The 22,016-nt window shown below is 53.4% G+C and overlaps 2 protein-coding genes across 2 annotated transcripts; both read left to right on the forward strand.

The window, feature by feature from the left end:
* The first annotated feature begins 302 nt into the window (after window positions 1-302).
* Window positions 303-6,809, forward strand: Kcnk16 (potassium two pore domain channel subfamily K member 16). The gene is given in 8 exon segments (XM_059281443.1): window positions 303-494; window positions 1,837-1,956; window positions 3,932-4,046; window positions 4,957-5,096; window positions 5,724-5,908; window positions 6,127-6,200; window positions 6,203-6,416; window positions 6,752-6,809. Coding segments are annotated over 8 exon segments (1,098 nt in total).
* Window positions 6,810-8,051: 1,242 nt separating this feature from the next.
* On the forward strand, window positions 8,052-19,019 carry LOC131926164 (potassium channel subfamily K member 17-like). Its single transcript, XM_059281444.1, has 5 exons — window positions 8,052-8,285; window positions 11,745-11,859; window positions 13,089-13,249; window positions 13,554-13,728; window positions 18,066-19,019. The coding sequence occupies exons 1-5, from the start codon at window positions 8,052-8,054 to the stop codon at window positions 18,326-18,328; spliced, it is 948 nt and encodes a 315-aa protein (XP_059137427.1). The 3' UTR covers window positions 18,329-19,019.
* Window positions 19,020-22,016: the final 2,997 nt, after the last annotated feature.

Consider the following 22,016-nt stretch of genomic DNA (forward strand, 5'->3'; position numbering starts at 1 on the left):
CAGACCATATTTGTCCCACAGATATTCACACCAAGTTGGAAGCAGAGGATGAGGCCAGGTGAGCTCAGGAGAAGACGGTGGGCATCTCTGAGGGGCCCATGCACTTTGCTGCCTTGCTGCTGTGCACAGAAAAATAAGGTCCAGTAGGGGACGGTGGGCCTGTCTGCACACCACACTGTTCAAACAGACTCCCCTGCCGCAGACACCTGTGTGGTGGACAGCGAGCAGTCGCAGGGGCTCTCACCTCTTCTCCCTTCTTCCCACAGCCACCTTGACATCTGCGGCAGGATCCTGGCCACAGCATGCCCTGCGTTGGGCTCTGCAGCTGTTGGGGTGGCCGGGTACTGCCCTTGCTTACGGCCTATGTCTGCTACCTGCTGCTTGGGGCCACCATCTTTCGGCCGCTGGAGAAACAGGCAGCGGCTCAATCCAGGGACCGGTTCCAGCTGGAAAAGCTGTGCTTCCTAGAGAACTACAGCTTTCTGGACCAGCAGGCCAGGAGAAGTCTGTGCAGGTGAGGGAGTAAGGAAGGGTGGGACAGGAAGAGCGGAAGGTGGGTGGAGGGGCCGAGGGCAGGTGCAGAGCCACCACTCAGAGGTTGAATCCTGTTTGGAGAGAGGGCGGTGGGAACTGGAGCCTGGTGAAACCCAGTCCAGAGCCTGACCCTCGTCTGCAGCTAGACCACTATATGGCCTTGATCAAATCACTTGTCCTAAGTGCTTCCCATCCAAATATGAGGATCTGAGTTGAATGCCCAGAACCCACATGAAAAATCCAGGTGTGGGGCAAGCGAGCCGGCTCAGCTGGCCAAGGAATTTTCCATCAAGCCTGAAGACCCGAGTTCAACCCAGAGCACATTTGTTAACCCAGCACCAGGGAGGCCAAGACAAGCAGATCCCTAAGGCTATCTGGCCAGCCTTGACAAATAGGCAAGCCCCACTCAAGCCAGTCAGAGAAACGGTCTCAGAAAACACGGCAGAAGGCTGGAAGACAGGTTAGTGGGCAAGAGGACTTTCTTTGGGGACCCGATTTGAATTCCCAGCACCCAGGGAAAACTCTGGTATGATGGCAAGTACATGTGACCCCAGCATTGGACACGGAGGGAGTTGGGTCCCCCAAGAGCTCATTGGCCAGCCCAGGGCACGCTTCCAGCTTGGTGAGAGACCCAAGGCGATGGGGTGGGAAGTGATAGGAAGACACAGGCATCCCACTCAGGCCTCCTCTGAGCACACTCACACATTCAGAAATGTGCACCAGAGAGAGAAGAAGGGAAAGATGGGGCGGGGGAGGGAGAGGGGAGGAGAGAGGGAGGAGAGAGGGGGAGGGAGAGAGACAGAGAGGAGAGGGGGAAGGAGAGAAAAGGAGAGGGGGAGGGAGAGAGAAAGAGAGAGATTAAAGAAGGAAAACTAGAGCTGGAAAGATGGCTCCATAGTTAACAGCAGTGGATGCTCTTCCAGAGGACGCGGGTTCAATTCCCTACCCACATGGTGGATCCAGGGGATCCTGTGAGCACCAGGCTCACATGTGGTACAAAGACATACATGCAGAAAAAGTGTACATACGCATAAAATAAAATACATCTTTTTTAAAAATAAGAAGGCAGATGGCTCTGAGGAGTGACACCTGCAGTGACCTCTGACCTCCACATGTATATGCACACAACTGTCTGCACACACACAAGCATGTATTACACACACACACAAGGGTGCTGTCTGTGCTCGACATTCGACAGCAGTAAAATCTCCCTGAGCTGTCACTTGCTATACAGACACTCTAGAAATTTCCCCTTCCACACTCTCCGCTTCTCAGGACTGATGCTTGTCTGCTGGCTCTCAGGGTGTGCTCCTGGGCGGAGACACAGATAAAGGTGAGGACCAACTGTCATACCAGACTCGCTCCCTCGCTGAGCTGGTGGACAATGGCCAAGCACGTTGGCAGAGTGATAACTGGGCACTAGTGAGCGTCTCTGACATGCGTTGAGGGGTGGGGGACCAGACCTCCGTTCCATTGTGGCTCCCCATCGTGGGGCTGAGCGGGTGTTTTCTCCCAGCTGTCTACTGCGATCAGCATCTCCAACTTATAGGTGAGAGCCGAGGCCCGGGGAGATGCAGGGTGTGGACCAGGGCTCAGTCACTGGCTGAGGCAGAACTCACACCCATGCTTCTTGCTGGGGTGCTCTTTACTCTTCACTACACAAATTAGCACACACATTGGGGGCAGGGTGCTGTCGAAAGTGAGAGTTCTCCAGGTAGTGTCCATGGACCACCTCCAGCACCTCCACCACCACAGGTAGCACCTGAGAGCTTATTAGGAAATCAAGTTGCAGACCCACTCAGACCTGCTGACTCAGGGACTGAGTGAGGTCACCAGGTGATGCTGAGGCCCGGAGACTTCTCTTGGAACTGAGAGCAGCTGATCTCCAAGATGAGATGTTAGCAGAGAGTGCTGCCCCTGATTTTCCAGGATCAGAGCATTCCTTACTCCATGCATACATTTTACTCAGTGATGGTGCTCATCTTCAGGTACCCCAACATCCCAGGAGTGAGCCAGAGACAGGGACACCTCAAGTCTTCTCCTGTCTCAGCCCTGGGCTGGAGGTGGAACCAGGAACGAGCAGTGGACAGACAGTGGTCAGGCTCAAACTGGTTCTGCAATTAAGGACAAGGATCTAGGTCTGACTGCACACTAGAGGGACCAGTGTGTAGGACCAGGGACTCGATAGGAAACATGTCCCTCAAAGTCCTCAGTCTCCTGACGGGGCAGGCAGAGCTTGGAGGCAGAGAAATGCTGGAGTAACATTTGGAGGAAACCCAGTCCTGGGAAACTCACACGCTGAGCCATGAACACGGTGCTGAATGTAGTATTCAAACACGATTCCATGAGGACACCTGCAGACCTGCCTCTTTCTCCTTCACCATTGGATTCTCAGAGATAAAGATGCCGCAGCCACTTGAGGCCACCCAGCCACGCTCAGAGCCCCTTCTTCACAGGACAGAGGGCCTAGAGGTGCAGAGGGAGAGTCAGAGACCTGGGAACATGCTGTCCCCAAGAGTGGGGTCTCCAGGGAAGGGACATGCTCTGAAATGTCTGGCCCAGCTCTCTGCATGTGTGGGAAAGAGGAAGGTCTTAAGAAGCTAGTTCCTGCCCAAGTGAGAGCCAGGAGGCCTCCACCCAGCAAGTGGAAACCAGCTTCCACAGGAAGGGAGGCAGGAGTGGCAGCCATACTTCCCCCCAGTACCCCTCCCCCACCTTTGGAGCACTGCCCGGGAACAAGAATGAGCTGGTGCCGCTCTGGGACAAGTTTCCAGCTAGAGGAAAGAGGGCCAGAGTTGGGGAGAGGGAGCCCTGCCCTAGAAACACAAAACACAGACACACAAAGCATACACACCCGTGTAACACAGAGCACGGCACAGCACACAGACAACACACTACATGGGCCCACGTGGCCTCTCTCCTGGGTCCCTGATGTAACTTCTTCTGCAGGCGTGGGCTATGCTCACTAGAGGGCGCTAGAGAGCAAAGCGGCCAGCTCCCTGGACGCCCAAAGCTCTCAGGCTCCCACCACATACCCAATGGGAGGGAAGCCCCAGACCCCACCTTCCCAAGCAGACCCTTCCAGAAGCATCCAACGTCAACCTCATCTTGTCCTAACTAGTGTATATGTGTGTGCCATTTCTGTCACCAAAAGCATCTCCACACCTCCTCCTTAGGCCCCTGGCTCTCCACCCATCAGAGCACATGCCTCAGTCAGCCTCGGCTACTCGGTCTTAGCCACTCAGAGATCATGTTCCCTTCTGTGAAATGGGAATGATGTTGTTTAAGAGACTTATTAAACGTGAGCTCACAAAAGCATCCTCCTGGGAGCTGCTTGGTGACAGCGGGCCCTCAGCAGTCGTTGGCCCCTCCCCTCCTGACCGTGCCGCCTCACCAGGTCCTCCGGGAAGCCTGGGTGAAAGGCATGAACCCCAAAGGCAACTCCGCCAACCCCTGTAACGGGGACTTCGGAAGCAGTTTCTTCTTGGCAGGCACAGTGGTCACCACCATAGGTAAAGGGGCGGAGAGAGGGGGGGCGGGGAGGGAGGGGCCTCCCCAGGCCCTGCTCAGCCTGGGATCGCTTCCAAAAGCCATGGTTCCAGGATGTGGTTCATGCAGGGTAGCACAGACGGGGACGTGGTGAGACAGTTACAGAGGAAGGCAGTAAACCCTGCTGCTCCGGGCTGGGTTCACCTCCCCGGGTCCTCTGAGGGGCTGGGCAGAGCCCTTCCTCAGCACAGCTGCATGAAGGCAAGCATGGGTCCCTCTATTGACTTCAGTCCTGGCTGGCAGAGAGCTGGTTCTGGTGTGTTAATGCTCCAACTCTGTGCACCTGGCCACAGACCAGAACGCCCTCTCAGAGAGAGATAGTAAAGAGAGGTCATTTGTGCATAGGGGCAGCCCCTCAAAACTGCAGTGACATCCCAGTATCCCGAGGAGATGGGATATCAGCAGAAAGCCGACTCCACCCACCTCAGCCTCTCACACAGGCCTCCCTTCCATTCAGTGAAGCCACAATCCAATCACAAACACCTTCCTTGGCAATCCAGGAAGAGTGTTAGAATACGGGTTGGGGTATGAGTTTAGATATAACCCAGGCTTGGCTTCCCAATTCACTAAAGAGGGATTGAATTACTATGATTACATAAGGCAAATGGGATAATTAAATAGAAATGACACAAAACATGATTCCCTGGAAGGAAGGCAGAAGGTGGCAGTCGGGAGGGCTTCATGGAGGCAGCATCATTGGAGAAGAGAATTCTGTAAGTAGAGATTGCTCTAGCAGAGGGTAGGATGAGTGCCATGGGAACAACTTCTTTTCCTCCCCCAGAGATGATGGAGACAAGCCTCTGCTAGAGCTGCTGGCAGAAGGCAGTTCTGATCTCTCTCTTCCCCTGATATGCACACTCCCTTGCCTGGCAGGCTATGGAAACCTGGCGCCCCACACAGAGATGGGGCAGGCCTTTTGTGTCTTCTATGCCCTGCTAGGCATCTCGCTCAGCGTGGTCTTCCTCAACCTGACCACATTGGACAGGTGGGAGGACCATCTCAGGCATTCCCAGGTAGGATGGTATCTTCTGGAGCCCCTGGGACAGACAGCTGCAAATGTGGAGATGGGCTTGGGTGTATGAGGTTAAGGGCAGACTCCTGAGAGTTCAGACAACCGCAAGGCTGAACAGGGAGACACGCAGCAGAGTGATTCAGGCTGCACAGGGCATGACCTCAAAGTTCTCTGCAACACATGAGAGCATGGAGTCGACTTGCCAAAAGCTGAGGGCCAGATACTGGGTACGACTTCTCTGGGAGGATTGTGCCCAGGGGCCAGGTAGTTCTTTGGAGCAGAAGTTTGAATGTCATGTCTCCATGTTCATCATGGACTTCCAACATCCTTTTGCGTGGTTCCAAACAGTCTCTAGGCCACCCAGTGAGCCCTAGAGCTCACTGCCTCAGAAGGACTAGGACATCTCGGTAATAGTTGCCTCATCCCAGATCTGAGTCCCTGAGAGAGCCTATGCAAGCGTAATCCTCAAGTTCAAAGGGGTCTCCCTCCTTGACCAATTAACACATCCCCTGCCCCGGGAGGCCTGACACAGGCTTATCACCCAGTCCACACCCAACTCTTCCCAGACCTTCCCCATATATTCCCAGACCCTTCCAAGTGTTCTCAAAGGCAGGCCCACCCTTTGCAGCTCCTGCAGATCCTGGGCCTTGCTCTGTTCCTGATCCTGGGGACTCTGGTCATCCTCATCTTCCCACCCATGTTATTCAGCCATGTGGAGGGCTGGAGCTTTGGCGAAGGCTTCTACTTTGCCTTCATCACCCTCAGCGCCATTGGCTTCGGGGACTACGTTGTCGGTGAGAATGAAATAATTAGGTACCCTGGTGGGCACTCACTAGAACCTGGGGTACATGGAGGTACCAGCAGAGGCTGGTTATCTCTGGGACCCTTGTGGATTCTTGGTGGCATCCTCAGAAGTCTCTGCTTTTTCTGTCACTGGCCCTTCTTACGAGGACCAGGGAGAGAACACCCCATGGAATCTGGGGCTGGCTGTGCCCTCAGACACCAGCCATCACCTTCCCTGGCAGGCACAGACCCAGCAAGCATTACATCACCATGTACCGGAGTCTGGCAGCTGTATGGATCCTCCTAGGGCTGGCATGGCTGCCAGTGTCCTCAGCCTGGGGTTCCTGCTTCTGCACAGGTGCCCCCGTCTCTGGCTGCTCATCAGAGGTCTGGACCTCAAGGATGGAGGAGACCCTGACCCTGACGCCAGACCTCAGGAAATCCCCAAGTGTTCCAGCCACCCATCCTGCCTCACCACCCCAAGCCTACGTCATCCCCTGCCCTTCCTCTCCAACCCACACACTTCCCACAAAGGGTGGTCAGTAATTCTCCAGAGAGAATGGAGACAGGTGTGCCTACATAGTAATTTAAGGGAGATGCAGAGACAAAAATCAGAGACTTATACGGGTGAATATTTGCACGCTGGCCTCAGAGCCTCTTTCCCTGGTCCCCCAGAGAGGACCCAGAAAAACCTACATCATCGCCACCTTCACACACCAGCAGGAGTCCTTAGACTGTGAGCAAAGATGGAGTTGGTTCTTGTGTTAGTTGCTACATACACACTCGGCACTCAACAAGCCCCCACTTTGCGCCAGGCCTGCACCAAGTCTGGGGACATGACAGTAACTGTCCCTACCCTTGCTGCGTCTTCAGTCTGGAAGGACTGGACACATGGAGAGGCAGCCCCAGTGCCTCACCCCCAGAGCGTTGACTGACTGGAACAAAACTGGAGAGAATGAAGAGTTCAGGGCGGTGGCTGGGGGATCGGAGCTGGGCACACACCCTGGGACACTGTTGGTGCACACAGGAAACCGCCCTCAGGAGGCCCACAGCTGCAGGACTCTGAACTCAGAGGCTGCCTGTCAGCACTCTCCAGCTCTCCTGGGCCACAAGTGAAAAGGTTTTTCCCCCAACAAGGCTTGGGATCTCTTCTGGGTGTCCCACCACTTTCCTGAAAATGACCCATGGGGCATTCCTGGTCCTCACTACTCCTCTTGAGAAACTGAAGGGGCAGCAGACCCCAGGAGCCTTACAGAATAAGTTTCCAGGGCCTAGGCTCCCATGGGAACACACTCCCCATCCGCACCTGGTCCTTCTGCCAGATTTCAGCACTGGGCCAGAAGGAAGGAGAGGCTGGTCCATCTGCCCCTATGCCCAGCATTAAAAGGATTAGGAGCTAGCTCTTCCTTGAGTGTCCTCTCTCCCCAGCTGCAAGGAGGTTTCTAAGTGTCTGTGTGTTTGCAGCATTGGGGGAGTCCAGGAGGTTGAAGGGAGTCCCTGGGAAGAACCCACCTCCGTGGAGACATTCTCTACCCCCACCCCGCACTTATAGCCACTCAGGAAAAGACTGAAATCTGAAGGCCTCCATCAGCTCTATACGTGCTGGCCCTGCCTCTGCTCTGGATGAATGGGAACTCAGAGACCTCCTCCAGAGCAGCAAGGATGAGCCTGGGGTCACATGTTCTTGCCTCCCATACACACAGACAAAGCCTAGCTGGGGCCTTTTTCTTGGAGAGCACCTACTGTAGGGGAACCTAGTGTGGTGCTGACCCGCAGGCACTTGGAGGAAGCCCCTGGTCTCACAACTTAGACAGGAGCCCTGTGACAATAAACTTTGGAAGTTTCTCTTCCACACTGGATTGCAGGAGTCCTTCCCTCTGAAGGGAAGCACTGAGCAGGGCAGGTAGGGGTCCGGGTCCTTCCCTCCCCTCGCCTGTGACTACCTGGCAGCCCTTACTGTTCCCCTAATGTTGAGGTGGGCACTCCAACTCTCTGGCGAGTTATTTTTTTGTCACTGGGATGGGATCCTTGAGGGTGGGCAGGGCTGCACTCCTCGGAGGGAAGCAGGCCACCGGCAAGCAGGCGTTTGCTTAGAGAAAAGCCCCTCCCGGCCTTTCCTGCCCTTTCCCGGTTCCTGTCTACCAGAGCGCTCCTGGGCTCTGGCCTCTCCACCATGTGCGGACCGCGATCTCCTAAGGCACCCTGCTGGGCCCGGGGCTGTCGGGTACCAGGCACAGGGCTCCTCTTGCTCACCTACCTGGCTTACTTGGCGCTGGGCACCGGTGTATTCTGGGCACTGGAAGGTCCTGCGGCCCGGAACTCCAGCCGCATCTTCCAGCGCGACAAGTGGATGCTACTACAGAACTTCACATGTCTGGACGGCCCATCGCTGGACCTGCTGATACAGGTTAGGGGGACTAGTGAAGCCAGCCTAGGAAAGAAGGGGTGGGGTGGGGGCGTAGAGGGCGGGAGCTCACAGCAGGGATGAAGAGTGCTCTGCCAGGCAGTGAAGCACTAGGCATGGTTATCCCTTAGAGAGGTGGAGTAGACAGGCTTGGGAAAAACAGGGTTGTGAGGTTGGGGGTGGGTAACCACGGGGATCGGCAGGACCCAGCGGAAAGCGGCTAGGTCTCCGGCTCTGTCTTTAAGGTAGTGAGAGGGCAGTACTAGCCCTGTAGGAAGACCCGTCCAGAACACACCATAAGGAATACAGAGGCGCGCTTCCCCTGGTCACAAGCTGCAAGGCTGTCCGATGGGGTCATCATGGGGACAGGTAGCATTTGGTCTGGTCAGCCTTGTGTGGGGCTTACTGAGACAAAGGGCCAAGGATGAAAGGCCACACCTAGTCTTTCAAAGGACAGGGGAGGAGCAAATACCTTGGGGGCGTGGCCAGACTCTAAGGAGGAATGTGACCTGGTGGGAGCATGGGAACTTGGGAGAAAGGGCTCAGCCTATGCCTGTGGGTAAAAGAGGGCTCAAGCATGCTTGTCTGGGCCGGGCCCAGAGCAAAGGTAAGAGGGAGCTGAGAGTTAGGGGACTTGGACTGGACCCAGGGCTAAGGTCACTTTACCTGAAACATTGGCACATTAAGAGCAGAAACCCTCCCCACCTGCAGTCCAGGCAGGGATGAAAAGGGGCAGAGCAGGGGAGAGTACAGAGGTCACTGAGTCAAAGGATCCTCAGAGGATGGGGATGCTGCAGGGTCTGCAGGAAGGAGATGGCTCATCCTGGCAGGGCTTCCCCTGGAGAGCTAGCTCTTCCTGGCCCCCGTGGACCAAGGGGCTGGCAGCTGAGCAAATCAGCGTTTGCATTACTAGTCTGCTGCACATCCCTCCCTCAAGCGCAGGGACAGAGCTTAGACCCACAGGCCTCGGTGCAGAATCTTGACTCTCTTGCAATGGTTCCATTACAGAGTGGGGCAGGACCTGTGTCCCCAAATCCTTAAACGGAAGCCAAATCCCCTTTGGGGAGAGAAAATTGTTGGGGTAGGGCAGAAGGGACAATGAGTGGAGGTGGAATTCCTGTTATGCCCAGATTGGGACCCCAAAGATAACCACCACAGACCTTAGGTTCAGAATGCAACAGCATGGTTTATTTCTGTTTGTTTACAAGCCGTGGGCAGGGAAGCTCAATCCAAAGCACTCACTTGTAGTAACCGTGAGGCCAGGAGGAACTTGCTTTTTCTTTGTGTGGCTAGCTTTTTAAAGGCAAAATCCACAAGCCCTTCAGGGGCGTTGGGGGAGTTTTGCACAGGTGCAACTCGGATTGGTTTATTTTTATCTCTGTTCTCTTTTAATTGGGTGAGGGTATGTAACCTTTGAATTTACTGGTTGGTGGTTACAATTTATTACTTTGGGGGCAGTCCAGCACAAGTCCCAGGCTTTGTCCTTGAGCCACCATGGGGGCTGGCTGGCCAAGCATGTACCGCACATAACTCTAAGTTGGTGAGGGGCCCCAGAAAGTAAACATCTGGCTGAACTTTGAGCAGTCAGAGTACGTGCAGAAAGGGAGCTACTGCAAGGACTGTCTTTTGTTCATGGCCCTCCCAGAAACTGCTTGCTCAAGTCTCAGGAAACTGAAATTGAGGCCTGATCTCTGAGAGAAGACTGAGCAGCCTGTTATGGCATCTGCTTGGTCCTTTCATTCCAACCTCTGGACAGGCCAGTCGGGCTGGATCTGTCTGACCATCACCAGTAAATGCTCCTGTCGCAGCCCTTCCCTTGCCCAGCCCCCGTCTCACATGTCTCACTAGCAGATACTACCATCCCCATTAGGAGATGAACCGTGGCTCCACTTAGAGATGAAACAAGGCCCAGAGAGATTTAATATCGATGCAAGGCTGCACAGCCAGGAGCGGAGCCTGTCAATCACCCGGAGGCTGCTTTTGTGTAGCCCTGTGTACCTGGATGCTTCTCAGAATCCCATGATTTTATGTCCAAGGCACAGTATGAGCTGCCAGCCTCTCCTCCTGCTGCCCTGCCTTCTGAAAGCCTTCTCAGTGAGAAGACTCTCCGAGGAAGCCCAGCTGAAGTGACACTCCCCCACGAAGCCCCATCATCTCTGTGTTCCCACAGTGTGGTATCCCTAAAAAGACAGCAACTGTTCACCACTGTTAGTGTTCCATTTTACAGATGAGGAAACTGAGGTGTGAAGAAACTGAGGACCTCCTACACAGTCTCCTTCATACCCAAAACAGTCATGATGGCCCCATATCAGCGTTAACTCAGTTCTCCTGTCCCACTGGAGACTGAGGTCATGTCTGTCTTCTGGCAACATCTGCCTATTGCTTCCTGCAAGAGTAGGACTGAGCTAGACAGCAAATGAGTAGTTAGGCCTGTAAGATAGCCTAGAACCTGGCTCTAGGAGAAGGAGGAGAAGGGTTGTCCCCATGATCTCTGCCTCTGCAGACCCCTTGGTTAGTAGAAGCAGTGATTCCTTGCCCCAAACAGACTTGGAATAAGGAGGGAGATATTGTGTGAGTTTTTCTGGGGACACATAAGTTGCGGTAGCGCCTGCGCTACCACCACCTGTTCACCATGTCCGAGCGAGGGGCTGTGGATTAAAAAAGAGAGACAAGAGACAGCCAGTCATTTGCCACAGCAGAATGCCGAATGCCATTTATTGAAAGAGGGAGGAAAACTTAAATACAGGCTTACAGCACAATGGAGGAACCCGGGAGGGCAGAAGTTCGCTACCCAATGTTCTACATTCTTGCATCTAAGCTGTTTATACCAAATGCAGGATACACGAACAAGGAACCTTCAGTGAGCATTTAGGAAGAAGGAAACCCGCAGGGAATCAGCATAGGGAGGACATCTGGTCAAGGTCACCAAGCAGGCAATAGCTTGCTCAAAATGGAAGGGCCAGGGCCCTACACACATGAAAAAGTCTTTTCAAGCCAGATAGGGCACCAATGATTGACCAAAGAAACAATCCCACCCACTTCTAGCTGGGTGAACCAGTGAGTTATTGGGGTTACTAGAAGGAATGTGGGTGACTCAAAGCAGCCACATCACAGAAACGTCCACCCCAACAGGAGTGACACTTCACATCCCTAGAGCTCACTGCACAACTTGTAGGCTGCTCTACTGAAGAGTCCCCTCTCCTCAGCAGTTGTTATGTGAAATTTAACTTGGGGGAGGGGCTTGTGACTGCTGTAACTTTCTGAGCCTGTAAGTCATGGGAGCTTCTCTCCTCTCTTCAGGAGGAAGTGTATCACTTTGGAGAAACTGTCTATACAACATGAGGGCCCTGTAAAAGTGTGGGTGTAGGTGTGGCTATAGACCTGGGTGTGGGCATGTCTTGGGGTGCAGGGGCCCAGTCTCCCCTCCCAAGATCCTGTTGATTACTGCAGCATCTCCCCCAGGGCATCATCCAAGCATACAAAGATGGGACCTACCTCCTGGACAATACCACCAGCATGGGGCGCTGGGAGTTTGTGGGCTCTTTCTTCTTTTCCGTGTCCACCATCACCACTATCGGTAAGGGCAGCATGAGGACAAGCTGGTGGGGGTTGGAAGGTAGCCTCACCCTGAGGGGCCAGTGGTGGCATTCCAGAGAGTGTCACAGGGTGTCACCCCTGTAAAGCAGTCATATCTGCAAGCACACTCCCACACTCCTGCAGGCAGTATCTCATGCCTCAGGACCTGTGGACTTGGTTTCTGCATTTCATCAGACACCAGGGGAACTGTATGCATATTCCAGTTTGGGGACTGATGCCCTGGAGGACTTTGGTCACCCAACCCAGCCCCATAGACCCTCCCAGCCCACCAGCACCCCTCAGTCCCTATCACTATCCTCCAGACACATTTCCCCTCCAGAGACAAGCTGAGGTGGAACTTGTCTTGAAAGCACCTGAAGCTGTTGTGTGGAAACTGTGCACAGAAAGCCCTGGATCCCAGGAAACATTTCTGGTCGGCTGCTCTGGTGCCCTTGTCCTCTGCATCACCTGCATGACCCAGGACTGTCCACCGGGTGGCAGGCTCACACCACTGAAGGCTCAGGCTCCATCTTCCCTCATCCCTGACCAGCATCCTTTTGAGCCCAGTCTTGTCTTCCCAGCTCCCACCACCCCACCCCACCCCACCCCCCACACACCTCCAGAACACCCACCTCTGCTGGAGCCATGACTGATCTCAGCACTTGAGAGGTGGAGGCAAGAGGATCAGGAGCTCAAGGTTACATAAAAAGTTTGAGGCCAGCCTGGGCAACACAAAACCTTGTTTGAACACAAACAAAATAAAATAGGAGTGGAAAGGGGGTGGAAGATCCAGAGAAAGAGACCTCCGAGGTTCTCAGGCCAGATGCCCTCATGGTAATCTTCCATCATGAGTCATCCCACTCAGCCGGGTACCCACTCAAAGCTCAGGGGTTCACCTTCCCACCTGCTGTATGTCCCCAATGTGGCCTCTCATCACACCAATGCCTGAATGCCTGCAGCCCATTTTAAGGTCCAGAAAGCAGGCTCAGACAGACCAAGGCCTTTGCCCAGGTTCCCACAGTCTTGCAGGGGTCACAGCCCAAGAAGTGGAGCCAGAGAGCTCCACAGGCCACCTGTGACCTGATGTGCCAGCCCCGCTCTATCTCACCATCATGGGTAGGCAACCAGCTGCCCCCCCCCCCCAGTGTGGGAGTGGAACAAGAGGGCCACAGAGACTATGCCCAGAGCTGGGGGAAGGGTCCCCTTAAATACCCCTCCCTCCTGCATCAGGCTACGGCAACCTGAGCCCAGAGACCATGGCTGCCCGTCTCTTCTGCATATTCTTTGCTCTCGTGGGGATTCCGCTCAACCTGGTGGTGCTCAACCGGCTGGGCCATCTTATGCAGCGAGGGGTGCACCGATGTGTCCAACGGCTGGGGGGCAGCTGGCAGGTGAGACTGCGGGACCCTGGATGAGTCAGCTCCAGATGGGGGACTGTGGTGGAAATAGAGTGCGGAGCCAGAAGGAGTGGGATCAGGAAGACGAAGTGGGTGGTAAGGTCGTGGGAGCAAAGCCCAGAAGAGGGTCTTTGATCGTTAAGGTGTCCATGGTGGGCGCAAGAAGGCTGGGAGGACTCAAAGCCACCAAGGCTTTTGGAAGGAAATGTGGGGGGACACAAAGCTGGAGAGGTGGGCGTGGGGGCATCCCCTTCCTGCTGCTGAGGACAGAGCCACAGACCGTTGCTGTGTGCTGCAGGACCCCGCGCAGGCACGGTGGCTGGCAGGCTCGGCGGCGCTGCTCTCAGGCCTTCTGCTCTTTCTGTTACTGCCTCCACTTCTCTTCTCCCACATGGAAGGCTGGAGCTACGTGGAGAGCTTCTACTTCGCCTTCATCACACTCAGCACGGTGGGCTTCGGCGACTACGTGATAGGTGAGTGGCCCTGGGCTGAAGAGGGGGTGACCCAGTTGCCGGGACCTCCCAGGCAGGCCTGGGAGTGCGCTGCGGGTGACTGGTGTCTCATGTGGGTGGCTTGGTGGGCCTGGGGCACCGCTTTCCACCTAAGTAGGCTCTTTCCTTTCCCAGGGTGGTGGGTTGTGATTTCTCAGGTCCTGCCTGCCAGTGTGGAGCTGTCCTCCAAAGCTAAGGGCTTAATCGGCGCCCTAGAGGGACACACAGCCCTGGGACCTCCCTGACTTCCATGCATCTCGTTCTTACCCACCCTGGTGAAACAATCAGGGAACTCAGAGCACTCAGTCTCCCTGGAATGGGGTCCCTTAGTGCTGTCCCCTGGGCCATGCAGGCACCCCAGAGACGCTGATTTTGCAGGAGACAGTGGAGGCAAGCGTGTCAGTGGAGGAACAGTGGCTCCAGGCAGCCTCAGCATCTCTCTGTCTCTGCCTCTGTCTCTGCCTCTGTCTGTCTGTCTGCCTGCCTGCCTGCCTGTCTGTCTGTCTCTGTCTCTGTTTCTGTCTCTCTCTCCTGCTGGCACTGAAAAGATCCAAGAGTAAAGGCCACAGGTTTCTTCACTACCCGGGGCAGCCTTGGCCATGGCTCTGGGATGAGGACCGAGTGTTGTGATAACTTTCTCCTGGGCTGGGGCTGGGGGACTAAACATCCCTCCCCACTCTTTCTAAGGTCCCAATGAGAAACCAAAGTTTGCTTCCACCAAAGCTCCCCTCGGGGAGTCCTTGGATTTATTGAGCACGAGTGAGGGTCACAGGCAGGAGCATGGGTGACACTAAAGTGTCTGTCCTGGAAGGTTTTCATCCAGCACGGATGGCAACCTCTCCATGGCTACAAAGACAGAGTCCCTCCCCTAGTCCTCCCCAGCCTATGTACGCTCACCCTCCGAGACACCCTGGACCGCGTGCAGTTAGGGCTGGAAGGAGTGGCTGGATGCTCGGGTGAGGGTCCAATGGCTGGCCCCACCGCCCCTTCTGAGAGAGAAGGTCGTCAGTCCACAAGATCAGCAGTCCAGCTGTGACCACCTTTTGCAAGTGGGTCCAGCTGATCCATGAAGACGGTGGCAGTATGGCTCAGAGGACAGTCCTATACAATGGGGCCCTCCCCATACTCCTTCAGGGGACTGTTGAGACAAGACGACAAACCACTCACTCAGCCAGCAACTCAGAGTGAGTGTCACCCAAGAGGCCAAGCCATTTGCCTGAGACAGCTCAGGGAGATACAACTTCTAATCTGTTTCTTCCCAAAATTCAAGCTAGTCCTAGAACCCTCTCTGGGCCTCAGTATCCCTAACTGTAAAGTAAAGGATCCAGCTTGGGGCTTGCTGGGGGCCCCATCACTGCTTTCTGGCCTCTGGGTTCCAAGGTCCTCTGCCTTAGGCCTCTCCTCCCCTGAGGGGAGGGTCTCATATCAGGGGCCTTGCTATCCCAGACTGGTCTTCTCCAACCTGTGGCTAAGGAAGAAGTGACTTGGACAGATTCTTCCAAATGGGTCAGATGCCTACCTCCATCCCCATAGTGGGGACATGTGTCTGGGGAGAGCTGCAGCCATCAACATGGCGGTCCAGGCTTGCCTCCCTCGGCTCAGGAGACATTCCTGGAAGGTGTCTTCTCTTCTGCTGTTTCTGGACTGTTGCACAAAGCTGCATGGGTTGGGCCCTGCCCAGCCCTGAAGGGTTCCCATCCACACAGCATGGTGAGGCTTGGCATTCAGGGGGTCATGCACCCTCTAGTCTCTTCCCTTGGCACTTCAGGTCATATACCATGCCTAGCTCTTTTGAAAACCTTCAGGGTTTCCCACAGTCTTAGGGTAGAACTCAAATTATACAACTAAACACAGGTGTGTGGTTAACCCTGCCGTCCCAGTGCTTAAGAAAGCAGAGACAGGAGGATCTAAGTTCAAAGATGGGTCTACATTAGAAGACACCGTCTCAAAATCAAGCTAGTTCTCCAACTAGGGAGCATTCTCTGGACATGGGCATGCTGGAAATGGGAGGAAAGGCATCAGCCAGCCTCCAGGAAGGGCAGAGACCCGGCATAACCTGTCTGACTATAGGAGTGAGGTTGCCACTAGGGTCTCTGCCCAGGAAGCTGCTCTGTGAACGGGCAGGACAGTCTGCTTGGCCTCCTGCTCTGAAGCTCCAGTCCAAAGTCCTGGAGGCCAGAAGGGCTGCTGGGAGAACAGAGCTGCGTGCTGAGGTCCTCGAAGCTGCTCATTATTTCTGTACTTTTGCACACAGAGAGCCCCTGGCTCCTTCATCTGCAAGGCCTCTGGCTTAGGTCCATGGAGAAACTGAGGCCTGGAGAAGGGCAAGGAGGTGCCTAAGGCCAACTACACTTGTTCTGCACACCTCTTCTCCAAATCTCAGCTCGCCTGGTCCTTTAGAGATGGAGCAACTGCTTTCTTGGGTGGAAATGCTGACCCCATAAACACACACACACACACACACACACACACACACACACACACACACACACACACACACACCTGGTCGTGGGATGTCATTTTCCCTACTTGAAGCCAGTAGTCAGAGTCCCCCAAAGCCCAGCCACAGGCTCCCCCCTCATCCCCAGTTGCATTAGCTGCTCAGCTACCAACTCCTGTGCCAAAACTTAAACCAAGGGGAGAAAGGGCCCCCGGCTTCTGTGCCCAGGAGCAACAGCTCCACTGATCTCATTTGGTACCCAGAGGAAGCAAACCGTCGGTCTCATAACTCTACCAACTTAATGCTGGCTGCCAGCCAGGGCCCACGACACAGGCCAGGTCTGAAGTGAGGCCAACGGGACCGGATGGAGGACGGCCCAAGGAAGGACCGGCTGTGAGATCTGCCTACTAGGAGCACTGTGAACGTGCTCCCGCTCAGATGAGGAGGGCAGGCCAGGTCCCTGGGAAGCAGACAGAAGGGGAACAATGCTGCAGAGCAGGCCTCGGTCCCTTCCCTCGGCCACCAACTGACCCAGTATGTCAGGGCATCCAGGGCCAGCCACAGCGAACTGCTCCAGTCTGGGAGTGTTCTGCACCCGGGGCTTTAGGCTGCGTGACTCTAGAGACAGTGTTGGGAAAGGCTTCTCCTGTTAGCCAAGAGAGCGGCTCCCAGCAAAGACCCCCGGGCCTCAACAGTGTGACGGGGAGCCAGGCTCTTCTCCAGGAGGACATCTGAGCAAACACGTAAAGAGGAGTGGGAAAGAACAGGTCAAGAGCAGCTGAAAGAAGAGCCATGGGGAGCTGAGGGAACTGCCAGTACCAGGGTCCTGAGAAACAAGGAAGGATGGGAACGACAGAGGGGCATGTTGGAGAAGTTAAGCAGGCCTGGAAGTCGGCCTTAGCTGGTTTCTAAAGCGGGGTAGGGCGGTGGGGGAACTGACTTCCCTTGTCACAGGTGCAGGGTGCTCAGAGGGCACTCACAGCCGCTAGGAACTGAGGCGGGACACTCTCCAGCTCCTCATCTTCTTTCTAAACTCCCTGACTCCCACAGCCAGCCCCATTTCAGCCTAGACAATAATGAGACAGACGGGATGGGCTGTAGTGCAGTGGGAAGGGCATCCCATGAGGTCCTGGGCTTGATCCCAGCACCACAAACCTGGGTGTGGTGCCACATACCTATAATCCTAGCATTCCAGAGGCAGAGGCAAGGAGGATCAGAAGTTCAAGGCCAAATAGGACTACATGAGATCCTGTCTCACAAATAACTAAACAGGGGTTGGAGAGGTGGCTCGGGGGTGAAGAACCCTGGCTGCTCTTGCAGAGGACATGGGTTCAGTTTCCAGCACCCACATGGTGGCTCACAAGCATCTGTAACTCCAGTTCTAGGGGATCAGACACTCTCTTCTGACCTCTCCAGGCACCAGGAGTGCACACAGTGCATAGACATACATGTAGGCAAAACATTCATACATATAAAAATAAATTTTAAAAATATTTTTTTAATAAACACAAAATAAAAGCTGAACACGGAAAACAGAACAAGTAAAGACTCTCCTGGAGACTTGCAAAATTGTAGCCTCTGAGACATCCCAGAGATTTCAACTCACCAGACAAGGTGAGATCGGTCACCTGCCTTTACAGTAGGCTCTCAGGTGGCAGCCATGGAGCTAGCCTGGGGAAGGCACTTTGAGAAACTCTAGAAAAGGTTCCAGATATAAGGTGTCAGTTAATCCCAGAGGCTTCCTGGAATCTCAGACTGACAGCCACAGACTGGGAATGTCATGTCTGTGGGCATCCTGCATTCCACTCGCCTTGTCGGTCACTCAGGCTTCCCAGTTTCTGTTCAGCCACCACCTCCTCTGGCCTTGCCTTTTCCCCAGGGATGGACCCCTCTCGAAACTACCCAATATGGTACAAGAACATCGTCTCCCTATGGATCCTCTTCGGGATGGCCTGGCTGGCCCTGATCATCAAAATCATCCTGTCCCAGTTGGAGACGCCAGGGGACATGTGCACCTGCTCCCTACACTGCTCCAAGGGCAACATCAAGTGCCAAAGCCGGAGGCGGGGCCAGGAAGGGGACCACGGGGTCCAGTCACCAGGCATCACATCTGGAACCTTCCACTCAGGTTATACGACATGACGAAGACAGCTAGCTGTCTTCCAGGATTGCTGGATCTCTGATTTTAAGCATGATTTTCTGTGCCTCCCAACTAGGTACAGGTAGAAGATTCAAGTTCATCCAATAGGCTGTGCAACAACTTATGGGATGTGACTTTGGGAACGGAGTGTGCTCCTCTTTGCCTATTTCTTTCTTCTAGCCTTCTGTAATGCTGACATGGTGGCAAGAGGCCCAGCAGCCACATTGCACCATGAAGTAGAGGCCAGGATTGAGAATCGTAGCACAGTAGCAGAAGTAGCCTGGAGTCCTGCTCATCACAGAGTCATAACAAACCAGGACTGAACACTGCCTTGATTCACGTGAGAGCATTAGACATCATATTTGGAACTATTGCTTGGGTGTTTTTAGCACAGCGAAATTTAACTCTAAATGATGCACACATATCCATAAACAGACACAATGGAGGCTAGAACCCACAGAGAGAAACAATGCCAGCCCCAGGTGAGCTTGCCCAGGATGAGTGGAGGCATGGACAGAGGGCAGAGAAGATGCCGGACCTGCCATCCTTGGATCATCTAGAGGAGTTCACAGGGTTTGCTAGTGAGTCCCAGGACTGATGCTGCCAGCAGGTATATGAACCCAGCTAGCTACTGGATCCTTCCTTGCTCTCTCAAAGTGAGCTGAGCAACATCATCCTTCCTGGCCCCTGCTTCCTGACTGCATACACAATGTGACCAACCACCTCCTGTTACCACATCTTCTCACCCATGATGGACTGTGTCCCCTAAAACTGTGCGCCAAATAAACCCTTCCTCTCTTAAGATGACTTTGTCGTGTATCTGTCCCCCAGTGAACAAGTAGACAATACAATCATGTATCAGAAGACTGCAGAATTTAGTGCCAGAAAATACCATCGCTTTTAACCAGGACGTTTAATTCAACCAGGCTTTAGTGGGGACAGGGCTGTCTCCAGGCATTAGTGGGTGGTTGGAAAGCCCAGCTTAGGATCATCTCCACACTCACTCCTGTATCTGGCATCAGATGGGGGCTGTTGACTGAGACCTTAGTGCACGTCTGTGTGGCCTCCTACTGTGACAACATGGAAGGGGCCTCTCAGGGTGAATTGCTCTGAGAAAGAGGCTGTCCTGTCCCTTACAAGTCAGGCTGGGGACACACAGTGACACTTTCTCACCATCTTCTCCTGTTCACACGCATACCATGTCCCAGGACGACAATGTGCTGACTCTGACATGGCTGTTTGCACACCTGCCATGTCCCATTACTGACAAGTGACAGCCTGGGAACACCTACTTGTGCACCAGGGCCTCCAACAGGCTGCCTGGGCACATCTGTTAGTATGCATGCCATGTTCCAGCACCACCATATGGTGACTTGAACACACCTGTTCACATGCCTGTGGTGTCCATGAGACTGTATTGTCTGAGCCAGTTGCCTTGAAACCGTTCTGGATGTTGGATCATCTGGGCCATGGTGTCATGGGAGACCTTTCAGGGGGTCTTGGCTGGTCAAACCTGATGTATCTTAATCTGGAACAAATCCATAGCCTCTGGCTTTCTGTGGAAACAAAAGCAGAACCTCCTTTCCAAAGCAGCATATCCTTAGATCCAAATTTTGAAGTCAAGGTACCTTTAAAATATACATATTTGTTTACCTGAGCAGTCTTTACAATCAAATGTCTTTCTGCAGTTAAAAATCCCAAAGACAACACAATCCAGATTCTCTGTGTGATATCCATCTTTACATGGCTTATTTTTTATATTACTTTTACTTTCTCTTTAAAGACTTTATTTTTTAAAACCATTTCTTTACATAACTGTATATATTCCTTTTTCTCTCTTCCAAGTCTACATAATTTTTACACACATTGTAAACTGTTTAGAGGTTTACAATCTGAATCTGCCTTATTGTGATCCTGTTGCTTTAAACTGCAGCATGCTCCGTCCACCTCAGCTTCCCAACATGGTGATGGTGTGTTTGCTCACCGCCAGCTTTGGAGGAACCATGCTCACTGCCGGACTCTGGGAGGCAGTGGGTCTATTCCTCTATCAAAGCAGCATATCCACAGCACCCACAGGCCTGGGAATGGCTGTTCACACATTTGCCATGTACCAATGCTGCCATCTAGTGACCTAGGCACTCTTTCACACATGCTATGTCCTGAGACAGCCACATGGCTCCCTGTACACACCTGTTTACACACTTGCTATGTATCTGCACTGCCACTTGGTGGCCTGGGAATGCCTGTTTGCATGTTGGCATTGTCTCTGAGCCACCAACTGGTGGCCAGCACATGCCTCTTCACTCACTTCCAAAATTCATGGGGGTCAACATGCCCATAAAACCCTCATATTATGCCACTCAGAAATGGCATGTTTTCCCACATGCTCATAAACCCCCCATATTATGCCACTTGGAAATGGTATGGGTGCCCATATGCCCATACACATCTCCATATGACAAGGCTCAGAAATGGCATGTGGGCCAGCATGCACAAACACCACCATCATATGACCAGGATGGGAAATACCTCAGGAGCCATATGTATCACCCCATCCATAAAGCTGGGATCTGAAATGGCGTGGGAATCAGCATGCCCATGTACCTTCTCATATGACCGGGCTTGGGAATGGCATGGGAGCTAGCATACTCATAGCCCCCCTCCACCCCATATGAAAGAACTGGAAATGGCACAGGGGCCAACATAACCATATACCTTGCACGTATGATTAGGCTTAGAAATTACATGGGAGCCAACATGCCTGGACACCTGTCCTCTATCCAGTCTTGGAAATGCCATGGGGTCAACAAGCTCACGCAGTCCCACACATAACCAGGTTTGGAAATGGCATGGAAGCCAACATGTACCTCTTATATGATTAAAACAGAAAATGGAATGGGGCCAAAATGCCCATAGCTCTCCCCTTTTGACAGGGATTACAGATGGCATATACCCATACAGCCCCACTCAAAAATGACTGGGTGCCTACATGCCATAACCGTCTCCCATATGACCAGGCTCAGACATCAAATGGAGGGTGACATATCCAGAAACCTCATTATATGATGGGTTCAGAAACTACATAGGCTCCACCATGCCCATGTACCCCAGCATTTTACTATGCTTGAAAACAGCATGAGGCTAATATGCTCATACACACCCACACATCTTGGGAAAGACATACAGTTCAAATGCCCATATACCCTTCAGATAACCAGGTGCAGAAATCGGATAGGGCACAACATGCCCATACACATCCCATATGACTGGGTTTGGGATTGGCATGGCAGCCATCATGTCCCATACAACCCCCACAGAACTGGGCTGGAAATGGCATGGGTGCTAACATGCCCACATACCTGCTTTCTGATCAGGCTCAGAAATGGCATAGTCTCAAATATTATTAAGGACCTATCTTAATAATATTCTTCCCAGGGGCCCAGAAGAGAAGCTATGAATGGTGTGAATTGTTTTTGGGAAATGAATCTCAGTACAATGAGCTCTTAGTGCGTCTACTTTATTCCTCTGGGATGAGATTCTATCTACACAGCTACAGTTCTGTTCTCAAGCCTAGCTCCTTTCTTGCCTGATTTCTCTCTGCCTTTATCTGCTGTCCCCTCTAAGTTCTTTATTAATTCTCTCACCTTAGTTCTGCCCCATCTTGGTCTTTCTAATCTCTTTCTTACCCAT

The sequence above is a fragment of the Peromyscus eremicus genome, chromosome 16_21 (genome assembly GCF_949786415.1).
Source record: "Peromyscus eremicus chromosome 16_21, PerEre_H2_v1, whole genome shotgun sequence".
Taxonomy (NCBI): Eukaryota; Metazoa; Chordata; class Mammalia; order Rodentia; family Cricetidae; genus Peromyscus; species Peromyscus eremicus.

Bases quoted from the DNA above. Each gene is read 5' to 3' on its own strand.
- LOC131926164 (XM_059281444.1), top strand. From the start codon at position 8,052: ATGTGCGGACCGCGATCTCCTAAGGCACCCTGCTGGGCCCGGGGCTGT. The intron at 11,860-13,088 runs GTAAGGGCAGCA...CTCCTGCATCAG, and splicing joins GTCCACCATCACCACTATCG to GCTACGGCAACCTGAGCCCA. The intron at 13,729-18,065 runs GTGAGTGGCCCT...CCTTTTCCCCAG, and splicing joins CTTCGGCGACTACGTGATAG to GGATGGACCCCTCTCGAAAC.